The sequence below is a fragment of the Chiloscyllium plagiosum genome, unplaced genomic scaffold (genome assembly GCF_037043375.1).
Source record: "Chiloscyllium plagiosum isolate Xiang-an unplaced genomic scaffold, Cpla_swu_hap1 HiC_scaffold_17, whole genome shotgun sequence".
Taxonomy (NCBI): Eukaryota; Metazoa; Chordata; class Chondrichthyes; order Orectolobiformes; family Hemiscylliidae; genus Chiloscyllium; species Chiloscyllium plagiosum.
The window spans coordinates 31017072-31039328 of record NW_028270155.1 but is presented as its reverse complement, the minus strand read 5'-3'; the positions used below and the strand labels follow the sequence as shown (position 1 = coordinate 31039328).

The 22257-nt window shown below is 41.5% G+C and overlaps 1 protein-coding gene across 1 annotated transcript in view; it reads left to right on the top strand.

Moving 5' to 3' along the window:
- The window catches only part of LOC122558721 (polycystin-1-like protein 2), an 84377-nt gene that overhangs the window by 6339 nt on the left and 55781 nt on the right, over positions 1 to 22257 (top strand). The window contains exons 4-9 of the mRNA XM_087996137.1: positions 3650 to 3681; positions 4138 to 4950; positions 10795 to 10929; positions 14259 to 14420; positions 16604 to 16731; positions 19230 to 19356. Coding sequence (XP_087852263.1) covers positions 3650 to 3681; positions 4138 to 4950; positions 10795 to 10929; positions 14259 to 14420; positions 16604 to 16731; positions 19230 to 19356 — 1397 coding nt within the window. The remainder of the gene's footprint in view (positions 1 to 3649; positions 3682 to 4137; positions 4951 to 10794; positions 10930 to 14258; positions 14421 to 16603; positions 16732 to 19229; positions 19357 to 22257) is intronic.

Genomic DNA, 22257 nt, shown 5'->3' with positions numbered 1-22257 from the left:
TAAAGATTCTCCAAAAAACTTCAAGGACTTAGTGGATTCATCTGCCACATGGTTAACATTTTAATCCATGGAGGAATCAGTTAAAGAATATGATCTGAGAGGAAAATTAGTTTTAAATCATTTACAGGAAGACAGCCTGATACTTAATGAAAAGTGTGAATTCTCCAAGTTATCTTTTTTTGTAAGACACATTGCCAGTAAGGCAGTGATAAAGGCATAATGGTAGATCCAGAATTTCCACAACTCAGAAACTGATCCAAGATCTTCAGTAATTTCTTAGAAAGATCAGTTGGTTTTTTTCCCCTCAATTTAGCAATTGTTGCTGCACTTTTGAGATATCTCACAAAGAAAGCTCAATCGTGGTTTTGGAATCTTCATCAGGAATAGGCAATTCAGGAAACTTTTAAGAAATGCTAATTTCCACAGTATGCCTGTGCACATTATAATCGTCCATTACTGCCTATCATAGCAGCAGGAAAGCCAGCTAAAGCCTTAGGAGCAGTACATTTCCAGAAACAGCTGGATGGTAGTTGAAGACCAATCTATTATGCATCTTCAGCACTGTCAGACAAAGGAATAAGATGCACTGTCTTAGAAAAAATAGCTGTCTCAGTTGGTGAAATTCTCAGGCTCCATTATTAGTCTGAAAATGGTTATTGAGACAGGCTGCTAACACTTAAGTTTTCTTACTTGATGAGAAGGAACTTACAAAAATGTCTCTTGAGAACAGATTTTGACTGAAATTGATCACATTTGCTTTTGAAATCAATTATGTTCGCAATAAACTGCAAGCAGCAAGATACACATTCTAGAGAAACTATTGATAGTCACCATTTCTAAAAATTGAATCATATATTCAGTTTAGTGTAGCACAATGGCCAACACATCAGTCTGGACTGAAACAAGTTGAGGGTTGACCAAAACTATGACCTTGTGGTGTAGTCATGAAAGCATACTTTGAATGTAGGAAACACTTCATTATTATCAGTGAGATTTTATTATAACAAAAAAAATTTCCAACTTCACTCAGAGAAACTGTCTTAAAGAGACCTCAAGGTCATATGGGTATCACCAAGTATCAAGCAAGAGTTCAGTCATAATGTGGTAGCCTGGAATTTCAAATAACTGAAGAAGTGATTTCCAGTTGCAAACTATGTACAATACATTGACCAGAACAGAGAGAAGCATTATATTGAATCAATTTCAAAACAGATCAATGGAAAGGCTGAATGAACCTGTTTGTCTTCAATAGCAATTCATACCTGATTGTCAATGACTTTCCAAGAAGGATTGAAGTTAAAATGTGGTACACTTTGAGTACAGTTGTCAGAGTATTGAGATTTCTGCAACTCATAAAATTCCAGATAAAATTGTTCCTGACAACTTTGCAAATGAATGTTTCAAGTAATTTGCAGAAAATATTGGATTTGAGCATATTCCAAATTTGCCAAGATATTCTCAGTCAAATAATGAAGCTGAATGATGCATCTGGAAAATTCCCCCCACAGAGTGAGTCTGAGGTGGCTGGTTGAGGGACATGTCATGTACTACAACTTCAAGAGAGTCAGGTGGCAGACATGAGTGCAGTGGGCATTACTAAGGAGAAGATGCTGGGGAAGTGAAAGGTCTGAAGGTGGATAAATCACCCAGATCAGATAGACGACACTGCAGGGTTCTGAAAGAGATAGCTGCGAAGATTATGGAGGCATTGGTGGTGATCTTTCAGTAATCACTAGACTCAGGGAGGGTCCCAGGAGACTGGAAGGTGGTAAATGTAACACCCCTATTTAAGAAGGGAGGAAGACAGAAGATAGGAAAATATAGGCTGGTTAGTCCAAACTCAGTTATTGGTAAGATTTTAGAGTCCATTATTAAGAATGAGATTGCAGGTTACTTGGAAGTGCAATGTAGAATAGGGCAGAGTCAGCACACCTTCACCAAAAGGAGGTCAGGCCTGACAAACCTGTTGGAATTCTTTGAGGATGCCACAGCTAGTTAGACAAAGAAGAGCAAGTGGACATGCTCTACTTGGACTCCTAGAAGGCTTTTGACAAAGTGCTGCACAGAACTCTCATCTAAATAAGATGAGGGACCATGTGTTAGGGGCAAGGTACTGGCATGGTTAAAGCATTGGCTGACTGGAAGAAGGCAGAGATTGGGGACAAAGTGGTCTTTTTCAGGACGACAGCCAGTGAGTGCCACAGGTGTCAGTGTTGGGACCACAACTATGCATATTTTACATTTACGATCTGGACAAAGGAACCCAAGGGCATTGTAGCTAAGTTTGTAGATGACCCAAAGGTAGGTGGACAAGCAGTATTGAGGAAAAGGGAAGACTATAGAAGGACTTGGACAGGCTAAGAGAGTGGCAAAGAAGTTGAAGATGAAATACAATGTGAGAATGTGTGAGGTTATGTACTTTGGTAGGAAGTATAGTGGTGCAGGCTATTTTCTAAATTGGGAAAGGCTTCAGAAATGTGGAGCACAAATGGACTTGGGAGTCCTGGTTCAGGATTCTCTTAAGGTTAACATGAAGATTCAGTTGGCTGTCAGAAAGGCAAATGCAATGTTAACATTCATTTCAAGAGGGCTAGAATACAAGAGCAGAGATGTACTGCTCAGGCTGTATAAGGCTTTGGTCAGACTGCATTTGGAATATTGTGAGCAGTTTTAGGCCCTGTCTCTCAGGAAGGATGGGCTGTTGTAGTAGAAGGTCTAGAGAATGTTTACAAGAATGATCCTAGGGATGAAGGGCTCACATGTGAGGAGTGGCTGAGGACTCTGGGTCTGTACTTAGAGTTAGAAGGATGGGGGTGTGGGGGGATCTGATTGAAACTTACAGAATAGTGAGAGGCCTGGGTAGAGTGGACATGGAGAAGATGTTTCCACTAGTAGGAGGCACTGGGACCCAACAGCATAGCCTCAGAGTGAAGGGGTGACTGCTTAGAACTGAGATGAGGAAGAATTTCATCAGCCAAAGGATGGGAAATCTATGGAACTCAATGCGGCAGAAGGCTTTGGAGGTGAATCATTAAATATATTTAAGACAGAAATAGATAGGTTCTTGATTACTAAGGGGATCAAGGAGAGAAAGCAGGATAGTGGGGTTGAGAAACCTATCCTCCATGATCGAATGATGGAGCAGACCGGTTGGGCTGAATGGTCTACTTCTACTCCGATATCTTATGGTCTTATGGAAGGCTTCTAACATGAACTGTAGCACTGACAGAAAAAATCATGCAACATTTGCAGTAATACAGTAAACTTCTCACTGTTTTCTTTCTCCAACTCCCTACCTGTTAGACCAAAAAGGTGAATTGCCCGCATCCACAACAAAGTCATGTTTCACGACAAACTGTTTTTGTTTAATAAGATTGGGGATTCATGGTGAAGTGGCAGTATCTTTATTGCTTGGCCTAGACCATTCGGTTTAAATCCTCCCATTCCAGTGGTGTGTCATAGCACTTCTGAACATGTTGATTAAAAATATCTGCAGACATAAGGCAGAGGTCCTGTCTGACATTTTGTTAAAATGATTTTGGTGAACCCGATTATTGCTAAACATGTGGCTTAACACATTTAATGTATATTTTAGTGTATGTGTTGAACAGCATGTATTTTCTAACAGCTTCTCCATGTACTTTGTCAGGTCCTATCATGAAAAAACATAGGTTAACAAGGGTAAGTTATTTTTTAAGTAAATATATGATTTAATAAATCATACAGATTAGAGATTTTCTTTAGAATTAATGTCAGTAACCTTCTTGCAATAGCAATGCAGAAGATTTGTCAGTCTACATGATTTTAAAGTGTGTGCTGAGCCTATGAATTATTGCTACATTGGCAGAGTATCCTAATCAACTGAGAGAGGGAAAATGAAAATGAATAATCTAACCCATATTAAACAAAGCATTGAGCTTTTAAACCTTAATTTGTCATATTCCAATTCTCTTCAAAACTACAGTGTTATCTGCTCTTCATGTAATCTGTACCATTGTTGGATATTATCATGAGCTCAGGCAATCTAGGAGGAACAAGAACGATAGCAGTCAGATGAAATTCTGATGGATCATATTATGTTTTTGGCCACTGCTTGTTTTGTAGCTGCAGTAAATAATTATGTTCGTTCACTCACAGTTAAAAAGAAATGGAAGCAAGGAGAAGAATAAAGACAGCAAGGAAGTAGACAGGGAGAAGAACGGCAACGGAGCAAAGAAGGAGAATAACAACAACGAAGGAAACAAGGAGAATAACAGCAAGGAAGGAAACAGGGACAGTAACAGCAAGGAAGGAAACAGGGCCAGTAACAGCAAGGAAGGAAACAGGGCCAGTAACAGCAAGGAAGGAAACAGGGACAGTAACAGCAAGGAAGGAAACAGGGACAGTAACAGCAAGGAAGGAAACAAGGAGAATAACAGCAAGGAAGGAAACAGGGACAGTAACAGCAAGGAAGGAAACAGGGAGGATAACAGCAAGGAAGGAAACAGGGACAGTAACAGCAAGGAAGGAAACAAGGAGAATAACAGCAAGGAAGGAAACAAGGAGAATAACAGCAAGGAAGGAAACAGGGAGGATAACAGCAAGGAAGGAAACAGGGACAATAACAGCAAGGAAGGAAACAGAGAGAGTAACAGCAAGGAAGGAAACAAGGAGAATAACAGTAAGGAAGGAAACAGGGAGAATAACAGCAAGGAAGGAAACAGGGACAGTAACAGCAAGGAAGGAAACAGGGACAGTAACAGCAAGGAAGGAAACAAGGAGAATAACAGCAAGGAAGGAAACAGGGACAGTAACAGCAAGGAAGGAAACAAGGAGAATAACAGCAAGGAAGGAAACAAGGAGAATAACAGCAAGGAAGGAAACAGGGACAGTAACAGTAAGGAAGGAAACAAGGAGAATAACAGCAAGGAAAATGGCTTCCTATTTTGGACACTTAAGCTCACCTTTAAGGTAAGTGTTCCATCTTCATCTTGTATAATTTGTTTTCATAAGCAATGCTAAAATCAAGTTTTTTGAATTTATTATTAATCAGAGGAATGCCGGCCTTTTAAAGTTTATTAATTCATGGAATGTGCTTATCGTAGCTGGGCCAGTGTTTATTGTATGTTCCTAGTTGCCTTTGAGAAGGTGGTGGTGAGCTGCCTTCTTGAACCACTGCATTCCACATGCTGTAGATTGATGCACAATGCCCTGAGAGAGAGAATTTCATGATTTTTACCCAGCGACAGTGAAGAAACAGCAATATATTTCCAAATCAGGATGGTGAGTGATTTTGGGGGGGATGTGCAGGTGTCTGTGTTCCCATGTATTTGCTGCCCTTGTCCTTCTCAATGGTTGTAGAAGCTAAGATGCTAAGAAAGGCCTTTCAATCCATTAAGCCCACTCCATCCAGAATGCAAGGGCCTATTTTATGACAACGTCCCACATTCACCATTTCTTATCCCCTTTTCTTAAGGGATTGTTGTTTACTTCTAACTCTCCTGATTTGTGAGAGTTGTTCCAAATATTCAGTATTTTATGAAGAACCTTTTCTCTCAATTGCATTCCTTGCTCAAAGCTTGTGAATTTAGTCTTGGCGGCAGCTAATCTTTTCTTGCTGTTTCTATTAAGTAGCGTGTTGACTCAGCAATACCTTTCATTATTGTTAAGTTTTGTTTTGTGTTTCTCCAGCAAAAATATGTTTGTCTCCTGGAGTTAATTCTCTGAAAGGACTGAATCATTTGGTCCCTTGTCTCTATTCTATTGTACAACACTTCTTAAAAACAGAGTGACCTATACTGTTTGACACATCCAAAAATTGGCATCAGCATTGTTGTGTGTAATATTAGTTTAAATTGTAATTTTTAATAATATACACTATTGGCATTCTTAGAAAAAGAGCAAAGCACTGCTGGCATTTAAAATCTGAAATAACTGGTTCAGCAATTTAGCATATGGTCAATGGTCATACAAGTGGCTGTCACGGCTGAGTTGATAGTCGACTTGCCCCTAAATCAAATGATTATCGGTTCAAGTCCCTGTGAAGACAAATATTAAACTTGAAACAATCATGCATTTAAAGGATTAAAGCAAAGTACTGGGGATGAACACAATGTATTGGCAAAACTCAGCAGGTCAGGTAGTATCTGTGAGCAGCAATTGGATAGAATCTTACAGGTTTCTGAATAATGTGGGCTCAGGCAGGTTTTGTGGTAGAATGGTGTGAAAGTCTGATGAGGCCTATCTTGATGTTGGAGCCAGCATTTATGTTTTTGACAAGTGGTGTGATGAGTTCTCACTAGGCGGTGACAAGTTGCCAGTTGAGGGGTGTTATTGCTTGTTAAATACCTTATTAACAGCCAAGCTCCCCTTTTTAATATTTCAACTTCCTCTCTTAACAAATGTGCCAAATATGCTTGATATTGAGATCAAAGCACTTCAGCCTGCCACTTGCTCTGAAGCATCACGATGTTGGACTTTGGGTACTCACATCTCCATGAGCAACAGCCATATGCACCCCTCGCATCCACAGACATTGGTATGAATATGTGCCATCCTCATGGCACATTTTAATCCACTTACAGGACACTTTTGCACTTCAGTGTTGTACCTCAGGCTGCGCTGGCAGTTATTATTGTAATGTTGCAGCAAAGAGACTGTGCACTCTGAGACAAACACCCAGCTCCTGGACTGGACTGGACTACCTCCCTGGGCACTTCACTCACTGTCATCATGCTCACTCACTCTGAGACTAGCTTGATGCTCACAGCATCCCTGTCTTACAATTCCTTGCCTTGCCTTGCATTGCTTTTATGCGTTTGGCCGCTCAGCTAGAGATACAGACTCATATCTGTCTTCCTGTACTGTTTAGTGCAGACATAAAGGCAGGAAGCCTGTCACAGTTGTCAGATAGCCTCAGTCAAGAGAAGATTTCTGGTACAGTATGCCAAGAGCAGCCTCTAATACCAGTCCAGGGCTTGGATATGGTCAGTCAGCCACTCAAAGCTGTCACAGTCAGGATGCTTTCCCTATAAAGGGATGAGAAGCTGAGTGTTAAGCAGCCTGCTACATGTCTTGATTGTTCCTGCTCTACGGGGGCTATTTTCCTTCTAACCTGCGAAGGAGGTAGGTAGTAAAGGAGATGGGAGTGAGTGGCATAGCTGTTAATTTTGGTGCAGATGGGGAGGTGTTCCAAATGAATGAGTAGGCAGTGCATAAGGTATGCAAAGTTAGTGCTATTGGGGTTTGTGGTGGGTGAGAGCACATGAGAGAAAATGTTGCGAGCAATAGCAAGAGGGGCATCAGTGATAGGCAACATGGTTTTGTGCGGGGGAGATCGTGCCTTACCAACTTAATAGAGTTCTTCGAGGAAGTGAACAAGTTGATAGATGAAGGAAGGGCTGTTGATGTCATATACATGGACTTTAGTAAGGCGTTTGATAAGGTTCCCCATGGTAGACTAATGGAGAAAGTGAAGTCACATGGTATGCAGGGTGTTCTAGCCAGGTGGATAAAGAACTGGTTGAGCAACAGGAGACAGAGAGTAGTAGTTGAAGGGAGTTTCTCAAAATGGAGAAAGGTGACCAGTAGTGTTCCGCAGGGATCAGTGTTGTTTGTAATATCCATAAATGATCTGGAAGAGGGCACTGTTGGTATGATCAGCAAGTTTGCAGATGACACGAAGATTGGTGGAGTAGCAGAAAGCATAAGGGACTGTCAAAGAATACAGGAGGATATAGATAGACTGGTGAGTTGGGTGGAAAAGTGGCAGATGGATTTCAATCCAGACAAATGTGAGGTGATGCATTTAGGCAAGACTAATTCTAGAGCGAATTATACAATGAATGGAAGAGCCTTGGGAAAAGTTGATGGGCAGAGAGATCTGGGCGTGCAGGTCCATTGTACCCTGAAGGTTGCTGCACAGGTGGGTAAAGTGGTCAAGAAGGCATATAGTATGCTTGCCTTCATTGGGCAGGGTATTGAGTATATGAGCAGGCAAGTCATGTTAAAATTTTACAGGACGTTGGTTCAGCCGCATTTGGAATACTGTGTACAGTTCTGGCCACCACATTACCAAAAGGATGTGGACACTTTGGAGAGGGTGCAGAGAAGGTTTACGAGGATGTTGCCAGGTATGGAAGGTGCTAGCTATGAAGAGAGGTTGAATAGGTTAGGTTTATTTTCATTAGAAAAAAGGAGATTGAGGGGGGACCTGATTGAGGTTGCAAAATCATGAGGGTATAGTCATGGTGGATAGGGAGAAGCTTTTTCCCAGGTGAAGGATTCCATAATGAGAGGTCACACTTTCAAGGTTAGAGTTTAAGGGGGATACACGTGGCAAGCACTTCACACAGAGGGTGGTGGGCATCTGGAACGCATCACCAGCAGAGGTGGTAGAGGCAGGCACAGTAGATTCATTTAAGATGCATCTGGTCAGATGCATGAGTAGGTGGGGAGCAGAGGGATACAGATGCTTAGGAATTAACCGACAGGTTTAGAAAGTGGATTTGGATCGGCTCAGGCTTGGAGGACCGAAGGGCCTGTTCCTGGGCTGTAAATTTTCTTTGTTCTTTGGGTAGAACATGGGTCTTAATGGGTGGTGGGTACAGTAGCAGAGCAAGAGTGAACATGAGGTATCAGAGAGAAGATGGTGACACTTACACTGGTGGAGTGAGAACGTAATTGAGTTATGCTTTCCTCCAGAAAGCTGAGACTGCTTTAACCTGGGTGGCAACCTTGGACCAGGTTAGCAAGGTCTGGTGCTGTGGCTGCCACCTGGGATGGAGGAAGTCTCATATCTGGACCACTCTGTCTAGCTGGATGTCCAGGTTCCTGCTCACAAAGGGGCATAGATTTCCACAACTGCTGTATCAGAGGCAAACGTCAAGAAACTATGCAGGGGATAGTTCCAGACCGGCAGTGGTTATCTGGGCACACAATAGGCTTTGAAGATGACATGGATACAAAAGTTGCCAATCATTTCTGGGATACCCTGACGATGGCATGTTCTTCTGGGAACAGTGCTTGGTAGGATGGGCTGGAATAGGACATCAGGAATGCCATTGGGGTGGATAAATAGTTAATGAGGTGAGTTCGGTAAGCAGCCTGCTTAATCAGCATCCCATCTACTGCAATAAACATTCTCTCTCTTCATCACCGATATAGTGTGTACTATATACTGTGACAATTCACCAAGGCATCAAGGGCAACAAAGGCATAGAAACACCTCATTTCTCTTCAAGCCAGACATCATTCTGATTTGGAACTATATCACTGTTCCTTCACTGTCACTAGGTCAAAATCCTGGAACTCCCTTCCTAATAGCACTTAGTATACCCCAACACAAGGAGGACTGCTGCAGTTCTAATACCGAATTGTCCTTAAGAAGGTTGAGTAACAAATGCTGGCCTAGTCAGCAATGCTCACAACCTGTGAAAAATAAAGCTGGCATAAGTGCTTTTGCACACACTAGACCCACAACAATTCTCTGATCTGAACATTTAGAGTCATAGAGATGTACAGCTCAGAAACAGACTGCTCAGTCCAAGTCGTCAATGCTGACCAGATATTCTAAATTAATCTAGACCCATTTGCCAGCATTTTGCCCATATTTCTCTAAACCCTTCCTATTCAAATATTCATCCAGATGCCTTTTTCTTGGAATTTACAACAACCAGGAAACAAATATCAAAAACTGAATTAAAAACAATATAGTTCATGTTCAAGTTCTTGTACTTGTACAGTCTTTTAGAATTGAATTCATTGATAATTGAATTATTAATAGAGCGAATTGCTTAGGAAGAGTAATACCAGTGACAGTAAAGGAAACATTTTTTATTTGCTGTCGTGCAAGACGTCCATTCACACCTTCCCCCTCACCTCTGTAAAAGGCCCCAAAGGATCCTCCACATCTGACAGAAATTCACCTGTACTTCCACAAATGCCATCTACAGTATCTGTTGCACCCGATGTGATCTCCTCTACATCGAGGAGATAGGACGCCAACTTGCGGATCATTTCAGAGAACATCTCTGGGACACCCGCACCAATCAACCCCACCATCCCGTGGTTGAACGCTTTGACTTACCCTCTCAGTCCACCAAGGACATGTAAGCTCTGGGCCATCTCCATTACCAAACCCTCACCATCCAATACCTGGAGGAAGAATGCATCATCTTCCTCCTTGGGACCCTGCAACAGGATCGATGTGGATTTCACCAGGTTCCTCATTTCCCGTCCCCCCACCTTATCCCAGTCCCAATCCTCCTACTCGGCAAGCCCTCTTGACATGTCCATCGTCTTTCCCATCTATCTGCTCCTCCCTCCTCTCCAACCTATCACCTTCTCCCCACCTTCATCTACCTATTGCATTCTCAGCTACCTTTCCCCAGTCCCTCCCCCTCCCATTTATCTCTCAGCACCCCGGCCCACAAACCTCGATTCTCCTGCTCCTCGAATGCTGCCTGATCTGCTGTGCTTTTCCAGCACCACACTCTCAACTCTGATTTCCAACAGTCCTCATTTTTATGTGCAGTCATATCAGTTCCATGAGTGTGATGATATCTGTCTTTTTGAGTTAACATTGACTTGGATGCAGTGCAAAGCGAAGACTCCATTTTATCCAGTTGCAGATCTCCTCCTCTACAGTCCAGTCTTATACAAATAGAGCTGAAAGTCAAGAAGGATGACATTAAGTTTCCTGCTTCTCCAAAATGTAGAAAAGTGTTATCAAGAGAGAATGTAGAAGTCTGGAGAAAATGACATGATTTCTAACAAATGTTTTTATATTTATCCTGAAATCATTTGGATCTTTAGAAGGTGACAGAAGAGTTAATGGTGAACTTCTCCTATGCAGTAAAAAGTGTTGATAATTTGGTAAAGTTGGAACAGGCAGCAGTATTCCTGGATCACCTGACTAGTATCCGCAGTAACTTAACGTATACAATTCAGGTAAGGAGGATTCAGTATGCTCAGTTATATCTACTGAATTTGAATGGGAATTTATTAAGTTCAATATTATATAGAATCCCTACAGTGTGAAAACACACCATTTGGCTCAATAAGTCTACATCAACCCTCTGAAGAGCATCCCACCCAGACCCATTCCCCTACCTGCATTTCCCATGGAAACGCACCTAACCTACATATCCCCGAACACTATGGATAATTTAGCATGTCCAATCAACCTAACTTTGGATTGTGGGAGAAAACCAGAGCATCAGGAGGAAACCCATACAGACATAGGGAAGATGTGCAAACTCCACACAGACAGTCTCCCGAGGCTGGGATCAAACCAAGGTCCCTGGCATTGTGAGGCAGTAGTGCTAACCCCTGAGCCACCGTACTCAATCTTAAGTTCAAGACGTGTGGCTGTTCTTTATCTCCAGTAAATTAATTTCCAATATAAAGACTTGGCCAAGCAATAAAGACCTTCATAAATAGAATTTATATTCTTCATATGTTTGTAATGGAACAATATGGCACAGCCCTTAAATAGACAAAGAAAGTAATAATTCTGTCAGCCACATAAAATACTGAGTTAATTATGGGCTCTCTGAAGTCAGCCACTGAGACCAGAGGGGTGGGAAGGCAGTGTTCTGAAAAACACCATTATGTTAACAAAAGTGGCTGTAGAAGTCCTTTTGCTGCAAAGTTGCATCATTATTTTTAAAAAAAAGTTGCATCAATTACTAAATGAAATAAGGGAAATGTTTTGTGAGTTAAATAGTCCAAAGTTTTAATTTTGCTCAAGCAGAGTAAACATCTCAGTGAAGAGGGACAGCCTGGCCATCAGCTCTCCTACAGCAGTCACTTGCTTCTGGTCCCATAGAATGTTTTGATAGTTTCACAGAATCCCTACAGTATGGAAACAGGCCATTTGGCTCAACTAGTCCATACTGACCCTCCGAAGAGTAACCCACCCAGACCCATTCCCTGATCTTATTACTCTACATTTACCCCTGACTAATCCACATAACCTATACATCTCTGAATACTACGGGCAATTTAGCGTGGCCAATTCAACTAACCTGCACATCTTTGGATTGTGTGAGGAAACCTGAGCACCCAGAGGAAACCCTACGCAGATACGGGGAGAATGTGCAAACTCAACACAGATGGTCACGTGAGGCTAGAATCCAACCCGTGTCCCTGGCGTTGTGAGGCAGCAGTACTAATCACTGAGCCACTATGCCAACTTGGTGATACAATCAGCGGATGTCCCCTTCAGGATTATTGGCAGCCACAATGGGACTGTTGTGGTGTGTTGAAATGAGTCCCACTCTTAATTAGCGCAGCAGGTCAGGCAGCATCCAAGGAGCATGAGAATCAACGTTTCGAGCATGAGCCCTTCTTCAGGAATGAGGAAAGTGTGCCAAGCAGGCTAAGATAAAAGATAGGGAGGAGGGACTTGGGAGAGGGGCGTTGGAAATGCGATAGTTGGAAGGAGGTTAAGGTGAGGGTGATAGGCCAGAGTGGGGGTGGGGGCGGGGGTGGAGAGGTCAGGAAGAAGATTGCAGGTTAGCAAGGTGGTGCTGAGTTCGAGGGTTGGGACTGAGACAAAGTGGGTGGAGGGGAAATGAGGAAACTGGAGAAATCTGAGTTTATCCCTTGTGGTTGGAGGATTCCTAGGCGGAAGATGAGGCGCTCTTCCTCCAGCTATGGTCTGGCGATGGAGGAGTCCAAGGACCTGCATGTCCTTGGTGGAGTGGGAGGAGATGCGGTGGAGAAGCGGTGGAGATCCTCCACTTCCCACTCCTCCACCCTTGAGCCCTCCTCCTCCAATCGCCACCAGGACAGAACCCCACTGGTCCTCACCTACCACCCCACCAACCTCCACGTACAATGAATCATCCGCCGTCATTTTCGCCACCTCCAAACGGACCCCACCACCAGGGATATATTTCCCTCCCCTCCCCTATCAGCGTTCCAAAAAGACCACTCCCTCCGTGACTCCCTCGTCAAGTCCACACCCCCCACAAACCAACCTCCACTCCCGGCACCTTCCCCTGCAACCGCAAGAAATGCAAAACTTGTGCCCACACCTCCCCCCTTACTTCCCTCCAAGGACCCAAGGGATCCTTCCATATCCATCACAAATTCACCTGCACACACATCACTTACTGCATCCGCTGCACTGATGTGGCCTCCTTTTTATTGGGGAGACAGGCCGCCTACTTGCGGAACGTTTCAGAGAACACCTCTGGGACACCCGGACCAACCAACCCAACCATCCCGTGGCTCAACACTTCAACTCCCCCTCCCACTCCACCAAGGACATGCAGGTCCTTAGACTCCTCCATCGCCAGATCATGGCAACACGACGGCTGGAGGAAGAGCGCCTCATCGTCCGCCTAGGAACCCTCCAACCATAGGGGATGAATTCAGATTTCTCCAGTTTCCTCATTTCCCCTCCCCCCACCTTGTCTCAGTCCCAACCCTCGAACTCAGAACCACCTTCCTAACCTGCAATCTTCTTCCTGATCTCTCCGCCCCCACCCCCACTCCAGTCTATCACCCTCACCTTATCACCCTCACCTTAACCTCCTTCCACCTATCACATTTCCAACGCCCCTCCCCCAAGTCACTCCTCCCTACCTTTTATCTTAGCTTGCTTGGCACACTTTGCTCATTCCTGAAGAAGGGCTCATGCCCGAAACATCGATTCTCCTGTTCCTTGGATGCTGTCTGACCTGCTGCGCTTTTCCAGCAACACATTTTCACCTCTGATCTCCAGCATCTGCAGTCCTCACTTTCTCCCACTCTGAATTATCCCATCTTCGTTTCCACTCCCAGTCAGGCGAAGTGGACAAAAGATTTTCCTTCAGATCTATTAAGGGCTCACACCATCTAAAATCCAAACTTTATATCAGAACCAGGCTCGTGATCCCAAATCCGACCCGGATCCTGTTTCCAATCACTCTGACGAAACTCAGCCCATTATCTGAGTAGCTGAAAGGATCTGGCCAGAATCATGGAAGAAGTTGCATGACCAAAAGAGGAGCACCATTACTAAGTTAGATTCTAAATTTTATGTGAAGGAAGGTACAGTTAAAGGTACACTCAATGAGTGTACTCAGCGACACTTAATTAGCATAGGAGAATATAAGTCTGAAAAATGGACCAATAGAAATGAAATATAAGTAAGTTTATTTGCTTCATGTTTCTGTCTTCATATTTATTGATGTTTTTTAAAACTATCTTTATGGCTCTCTAACATACAGGGAAAAGTGAATAAAGTTCCTGAATGCCAAGAAAATAACAGGATATTCTCTTTCCAGGTAAAAGCCAGTGAGGTGCTTATGTTTCTGTGCACACAGTTGATAGAGCTCCAAGCTAAAGGTGATAACTCTTCAGAAAGAATAGGCTCAGCTGCTAATTCACTCTTTCATGCAGCTGATAATTTGGTAGACGCTATGGACATCGCCAACATCACAAAGATGGTAAACTATCTGTATCAATGCTGTTAAATAGTCTGTGGCTACGGTCAGAGATGGATCATATATAGAGGAATACAAATGCATAATAAATGAAAAATGATTTTATACGGTTCATCTATCATGCTGAACTATCCCAGTGTTTCACATTGAACTAGTTTTTGAAATGCAGGGACCGATACATATCAAAATATAATATGTGTTAATATGAAACCACCTTCTCTTCTCCTTTAGCATATTAATGAATGGGCATTCAAAGAGGGCCTGTCTACTTTTCAGCATTGTTAGTGATTACAAACTACAAAATAAAAGTGTGATTTGCATAACAAGTAAAATTAGAATTAACATTCTAAAATATTCATTTTTGTTCCACAAAATGCACTATATCTTTCTGCTAAGCACTAAGCTCACTGTTCCTATATATTCATTACCCCAGACTTATGGTGTACCCTAATCTTAAACCATATACTAGAACACCTGACTCAAGAGCATACATAATGAAGAAAATTGTGAATGCCAAATTGCAGCAAAGATTTTGCTCCTGGCAGGTTTATTGATTGAACTCAGCAACCTTTCTTAAAATTGTAGAATTCTTACAGTAAGAAAGAGGCCATTTGGCATATCAAGTCTGCACCGATCCTCCACAGGGTGTTCCACCCAGGCCCCTACCCTATCCTTGCATTTAAAGTCAATGTGCACATCTCTAGTCGTTGCAGACAATTTAGCATGGCCAATCCGCCTAACCTGCACATCTTTTGAACTGTTGGAGGAGACTAGAGAGAGAGGAATATGCAAACTCCACACAGACTGTCACCCAAAACTGGAAACAAATCTGGGTCCCTGGTTTAGATTAGATTAGATTAGATTAGATTAGATTAGATTAGATTAGATTAGATTAGATTAGATTAGATTAGATTACTTACAGTGTGGAAACAGGCCCTTCAGCCCAACAAGTCCACACCGCCCCGCCGAAGCGCAACCCACCCATACCCCTACATTTACCCCTTACCTAACACTACGGGCAATTTAGCATGGCCAATTCACTTGACCTGCACATCTTTGGACTGTGGGAGGAAACCGGAGCACCCGGAGGAAACCCACGCAGACACGGGGAGAACGTGCAAACTCCACACAGTCAGTCGCCTGGTGCTGTGAGCTAGCAGTGCTAACCACTGAACCATCATGTCATCCATTTATGTTTTGTGGAGTTAAATTAAGAAATACACACTTCTGGCAATTTGACGATCTGCACTGGCTGATGAGGCTGTCTGGGAAAAATAGGGAATTTGACAGATAACAGCACATCACAGCAGATCTCCTCAGTTACAAACTTTACTTTAATTTTCTTTTCTAATTTGTATTAATATAATTTACCCCCTTCAAGATATACAGACATTTTAATAAATTGCAGAACCTCCAAATCAAAGCATCAGTTAGTTATGAATTCATTGTCAGATTTACTACAAATTTTCTAAATTCTCCTCATTCAAGCCTATTTGTTTTGGGTGATTTCTGATGGTAATCTGAGTTTACATCCCATGATTCACTAATTAGGCCTTCCACACATTTTTCTATAGATAAAAGCCAATAAAGCGTTACATTATTATTTCTATCGGATTTTCCTGGTAGTTTTGTTGCCAAGAAAGTAAACATTTCTCATGATGTACAATTTCTTTTTTATGGGAGTAGTTTTAGTTCAAAGTCAGGGATCACATGACACCAGGTGATAGTCTGACAGGTTAAGCGCTGCTCCTTTGTCAGGTGAAGAATTGTTTTAGTTCAGCCACATCATCTGCATTCTGACAATGGACTGCCTACTGAAAATACACATCAAAAGTTGTCAGAATGAGTTTCTCTGAATTCCTTGAAGGGACAAGGCTCAGTTCAGAAAAAGATAAGTGTCGCAGTTTGGATCTACATTGTTCTCCAAGATTTCTGTTATATGCTATCAAGTTTGATTAGTCATGTCTCCTGTACTAGAATTGCACTTAACTCAGCTGGTCAGCAGCAGATAGACTACAACAAACTACATTCCCAATATAGTGATCCGAATGCCAACTAACAACATTTGGGACAAATCTTTGGTTACACTCTCTTCAACTCTTCCCCACTGAGTGATATAGATAAAATGAGAAAAAATGCCCTGAAAATATGGAAGAAATAATGATTATTCTCAATATTTATATTAGATGATGAGGATAGCCAACAGTACCATACAGTCTCTGGAGAAAATACAAACCGTGCTTTTGACCACGATAAAGGAAGGGGACAAACCAATCATTAAACAAGGACAGAAAGTTAACATGTACCTGAGCAGGTAATTCATTGCCATTAATATTGGCATTAAAGCCTTAAACAAAAGGTTTACCTCAAACTGAAGTTTAGAGTATGATTTTGTGAGACTTCTTATTTCAGAATCTGATGTATGTTCATTTTAAGCCGGAGTAATAGACAAACATTTAAAACATTACATCCTTCTGTATGTCATCATAGCAGAGATGTTAAGCTATTTAAATAGGTTAACATGATCATTAAAATATTAAATAGAACAATATTATGTTAACATAATAAAAGTTTGTCTGTGAATGATATCAGTGTAAATATACAGTTTTATATTATTTTTAGACTATTGCAGCCTTTTTTGAAATTCCAGTAATAGACTATACTGTAATGAAACTGGATGGATGATCTGAGCTAGACACTGGAAACAACAATGGCAAATGCAGCTCTGTCAACCCTATGTTACTTTTCCAACATCTGTGAACTTGTAACAAAATTAAGAGAACTATCCCACAGACCTATCATGCAACACAGTCATACTCAATGAATCATGCCTTATAGACATTGTGTCACACACCACCATCACCATTTCTGGGTATGTCACTGAAGGCATGGGATGCTCTAAGGCAATGGCCCCTAACAACATTCTGGCAATGATACTGAATATATGCATTCCAGAACATGTCACACGTCTAGCCAAGCTGTTTCAGTACAGCTATGACACTGGCATCTACCTGACAATGTGAAAATGCCCAGTCATATGCTGTGCAGTAAAAGCAGGACAAATCAAAACAGCTAATTACCAGCCCATCGGTTTCCTCTTGCTCACCCATTAAGCGATGGAAGGGGTCATCAACAATGCTATCAAGTGATACTTGCAAAGGAATAACCTCCGCACAGACACTCAGTTTGGGTTCCACTAGGACTACTGACCACATTACAACCTCGATTTCAAGTTGGATAAGAGAGCTGAATGCCAAAGGGAAAATGAGAATGAATGACCTTAAGAATGCCAACAAAGACCCATTGCAAAGCTAGATCCTGTGGGAATTGAAGGGAAACTCTCCTGATGGAGTCATATCTGGCACCTCGGAGGATGATTGTAGTTGTTAGACATCAATTGTCTCAGGCCCAGACCACAATGAACTATTGCTTGAGTTCCTCAGAGTAGTGTCCTTCACCCAACCATCTTCAGTTGCTTCATCAATGACCATCAATGATTGGAAGTGGGGATATTCGCACCATTCGCAACTCCTCACAAAGCAGACCATATCCAAACATAGCCGGACCTGGACAATATTCAGGGTTGGGCTATTAAGTGGCAAGTAATGCTTGTGTCACATGAGTGCCAGACAGTGACCATTTCGAACAAAAGGGAATACTACCACTGCACCTTGACATTCATTTTCATTTCACTGAATCCCTCACTATAAGTATCTTAGGGGTTATTATAGACCAGAAGGAGTTGGCAGTAGCAAAGTGGTAAAGTCACTGGTAATCGAGAGCTGTAGGCTAATATCCTAGGGGAATGGGTTTGAATCCCACAACAGCAGATGACAAAATTTGAATTTCATAAAATCTGGACTCAGAAGCTAATCTAATGGTGACCATGTAACCATTATCATTTCAGAAAAAACAATTAATGCCCTTTTGGAAAGGAAGATCTGGCTGGGATGTGATGCTTAACTCTTAAATGGCCTTGAGTGTCAGTTGGTTCAAGTGCAACTAGGCATAGGCAACAAACCTGGACCTTAGTGAAAATGCCACCATTCCATGCAAAAATAAATTTTAAACAAATCATATTAGTACAGGGAATGGGTTAGGAATTCTGCTTCTCCAATGTCTGTCTACTATCTGCAAGTTCACAATTCAGGAGTATGATTAAATACTCCCCATTATCCAGACAAATTAACCTGGTTGATTAGTGCACCACCAATATTCAACATTTGCTTCCTTCACCACTGGTGGACATCGGCAGCAGTGTGTACCATCTTCAAGCAGTTTTTATGCTAGGTAACTCACCAAGGTACTGAAATAACTTGGCAGAGACTGGTTTCCCGTGCCAAGTCACTCTTCATTTACATGTGGAGAATCCTTAACACTGATCCAGCCTCTCAGTGCCAACTTTCAGAGTGAATAGACCCCTGGACATTCCTGTTTATATCTGTCAACCAGGGCTCCCTGATTGGATCAGCCCAGATCAGGGAACTCATATTCTATGACATCCACTTGGCTGAACTTATTACAATCACTCCAGGCACTTCCAACAGCACTTTCCAAATACCTGACCTTTACCACCTAGAAGGACAAGGGTAGCAGATACAAATAACACAACATCCTGCATTGGAAACAGATCACCATTCCTTCACTGTTGCTTGGCCAAAATCCTGGAACTCTGTTCCTAACAGCACTGTTCACCACTACCTTCTCCAGTGTAATTAATAGTAAATGCCAGTCTTGTCATTGATCTGTAATATTATCAGTAACCGATTATAAACTGTATAATCTACAAGGTGACCTATGTTTTCACCACAGGATCAGATCAAGTAACTTAGCAGGAAGCAAAATTTCTACCCCAGAACCTGTTCACGCTTATTTCACTTTCCCTTCTAAACGTGCTTTAAAGAACATCATTGAGAGGCATCCAGTGATACAAATAAAAGTGAGTAGTGAAATTTTCTTCATACCATGATATACTGAAAAGTAATTAAGCATATTAATAGAATGACTCAGATTATGAACTAAAATTAGCTACAAAGTAAGTTGCTTTAAGAATCCAAATAATGTTTGTAAATTCCATTGGTTGACTACGTTGTGAATTTAGTTGAGGGCTGATTTATTAAGATATTGGCAAAAATGGCAGACAATGATTCTCCAGACTCATGCTAATATTAAGTCTTTAAAATCTTCACTAATTATGACTGAACAATGTCCTGGGAGTGGTATGTATAAGGGACTTAGTTTGGAGGGGAAGGAAGTTTGCTTTGCTTTGTTTTTCTAAATCCTTTACCCTGTAGGAATTGGTTCTTATTCTACAGCAGGAGAAGAAGCTGTCTGTTGGGTAAGTGTATGTTAAGTGGCTACTGTCTATTTTATGCCTAACATTTAAAATAATACATGATCTAAGATAAGGCTAAGAAAATATATTTAAAAGAAGGAAAAATAAATAAACTGGATGAACTAATTAAATATATAATTAAATCAGCTTTAGGAGGCATCATGGTGTAGCATGTGCAGGTTCCTGGATGCCAGTGTGACCCAAAGCAAGCATATCTGCTGAACGTTTTGCAGCTTCAGCAACTTAAACTGTGTTTATGAGCTGGCCGTTGATCTGTATACAATACCAAGCTTCAGGAACGGGAATGTTAACTGGATTTTTTTGTATTTGGTGAATGGTCAAGGACAGGGGAGTGTGGCTGCAGCTGAGGAAGGTAAGGAAACCAAGGGGCCAGGAATGCAGGAGTCTTCGACTTTGCAATTGTCCAGGTTTGGTGTTCTTTTAGTTTGCATGGATGAGAGTGAGAGGTACAGGGTTGGTGTACTAACTGCCACGGCATTGCTGAAAGCCATTCAAGTGAGTGGAGCTAACAGGAATGTAGTCATATTAGAGACAGTATAGTATGTAGTGCAGCGAAGGATGAGAGTCAAGGAAGTTCTGTTACCTGCCTGCTGCCAGGGTTTGTGATATCTGCTCATAAATGGAGAGGAACTTATAATGGAACTGTCTATGCATCACTGTCCATGCAGGTACCAACATCATTGACAAGGCAAAGAAAGATGGTCATAATGAAGAGCTAGATGTTTTTGTTAAAACACAATCTTGTGAGGTTCAACAAGCTATTCAAGCCTATGCTAGACACAGGTTACTCGTTGTTACCCAAAATAACTTTTCAAGAATGCAAAGGTTTCAACACAGTTTATAATTCTCAACATAATATGGGCCTCCACTTACCTCAATATCAGCCTTTGGTCTTCTGGTTTCCATGGCACCACAGCCTTCAGTTCTCCAAATTACATTAGTCTATGTCACCCTGGTTAACTTTTACAACAGAAATCTAGCATATCCACAACTAAGACTATATTGCAGCTTAATTTGTAATCAACATACTTTTACCCCTCTGAAACTACTTCACAGAAAAATTAAGAGGTGGAACTGTAAAGATAATAACCTCTCGATAATTACATGAGTCATGTACAAATTATCATAGAGCAATTAAGATTAGAGAAATAAACGCATATCTCAAAGACTGGTGTGGCAGTAAATTAAATAGTGGGATAGTGGGGGTGGGGGGGTGGCAAGGGATCAAATTTGGAAAGATGTGATAAATCAACGACTAGGGACAAGACAAGAAAGAAAGGTATTAAGATGGGAAATGATAAGCAGAACTTGATAGGAAGGGATGGAGAATGCAAATCCAGGAATATATCAACAGATAACACTAAAGATGTTAAAAATAAGGTAAGGACAAAACTATAAGCTCTGCACCTGAAGGTACATAGCATTTCAAACAAAATAGATTATCCTATAACATAAACAGAAATGACTGAGTAGAGATTGATTGCCATGACAGAGATATTACTGCAGAATGACCTCGATTGGAACGTGATTACTGAAGGCTACATGATTATTCCAGAAGGGCAAGAAGCCACGAATGCATTTTTCTATTAATTAATTTTGATAATAGCTCAATAGAGGGGGGTGACCAGAGTTCAGGAAACCAGAATGTAGAAGCAGTTTGAGAGGAGAGTAAATAATTGATAAAGGAAAGTCACTTGTGGGAGTGGTATACTGATCCCTGAATAGTAACTACAGAGTAGATTGTATATAAAGGAAGAAAGAATGGGAGCTTGTCAGAAAGTGATAATATGGGAATTTTAATCTACATAAAGACTTTAAAAATCAAATAGGCAAATGTAGCAAAGTTCAGTGATTCATAGAATGGGATATTTTCTTGGAGTAATATGTTCTGAAGCCAACCAGTGAGCCAACTATACTCGACCTGTTTGGTGCAATTGGGATTAGCGTATTGTCAAAAGAAAACACATTTTTTTGAAGTTTTTGATCTTACATTCATCACAAGAATACCAGTTAAGGGAAAGACCAACTACATGTTGATTGGCTGGCAAGTGGACCCTTATTGATAGAAGTGTTACCATGGAGAATGCACTATAACAGACCACATAATTCCTTTATTTGGACTATAAACTGAAAGAGAAGTTGGACTGCTATAACTGGAATACCAGGAAGATTTTGCAACGTGCAAATCAAATGTTGCATACACTTGAGCTGCACATACAATGCTGCTTTTCTGAAGCAGTAATTGGGAGAATTTGAAACTGAATGGCATCAAGAATCTTTTAAATTAAACAAGTTATGCCTGACACCAGCCTTCATTGATTGTGCTGTAATGAGTGGCTTTAACTCTGCTAACTGAGTGGTAAAAAGTTTTAAATGCCAAGAAAAGCAGAATAGAAGCAAGACCAGAGCTTTCACACAGAACGCATCTATCTCTATGTTTTACTTTCTCTCTCTCCATGTGGGGAAAATGTAGAAAAATCAATG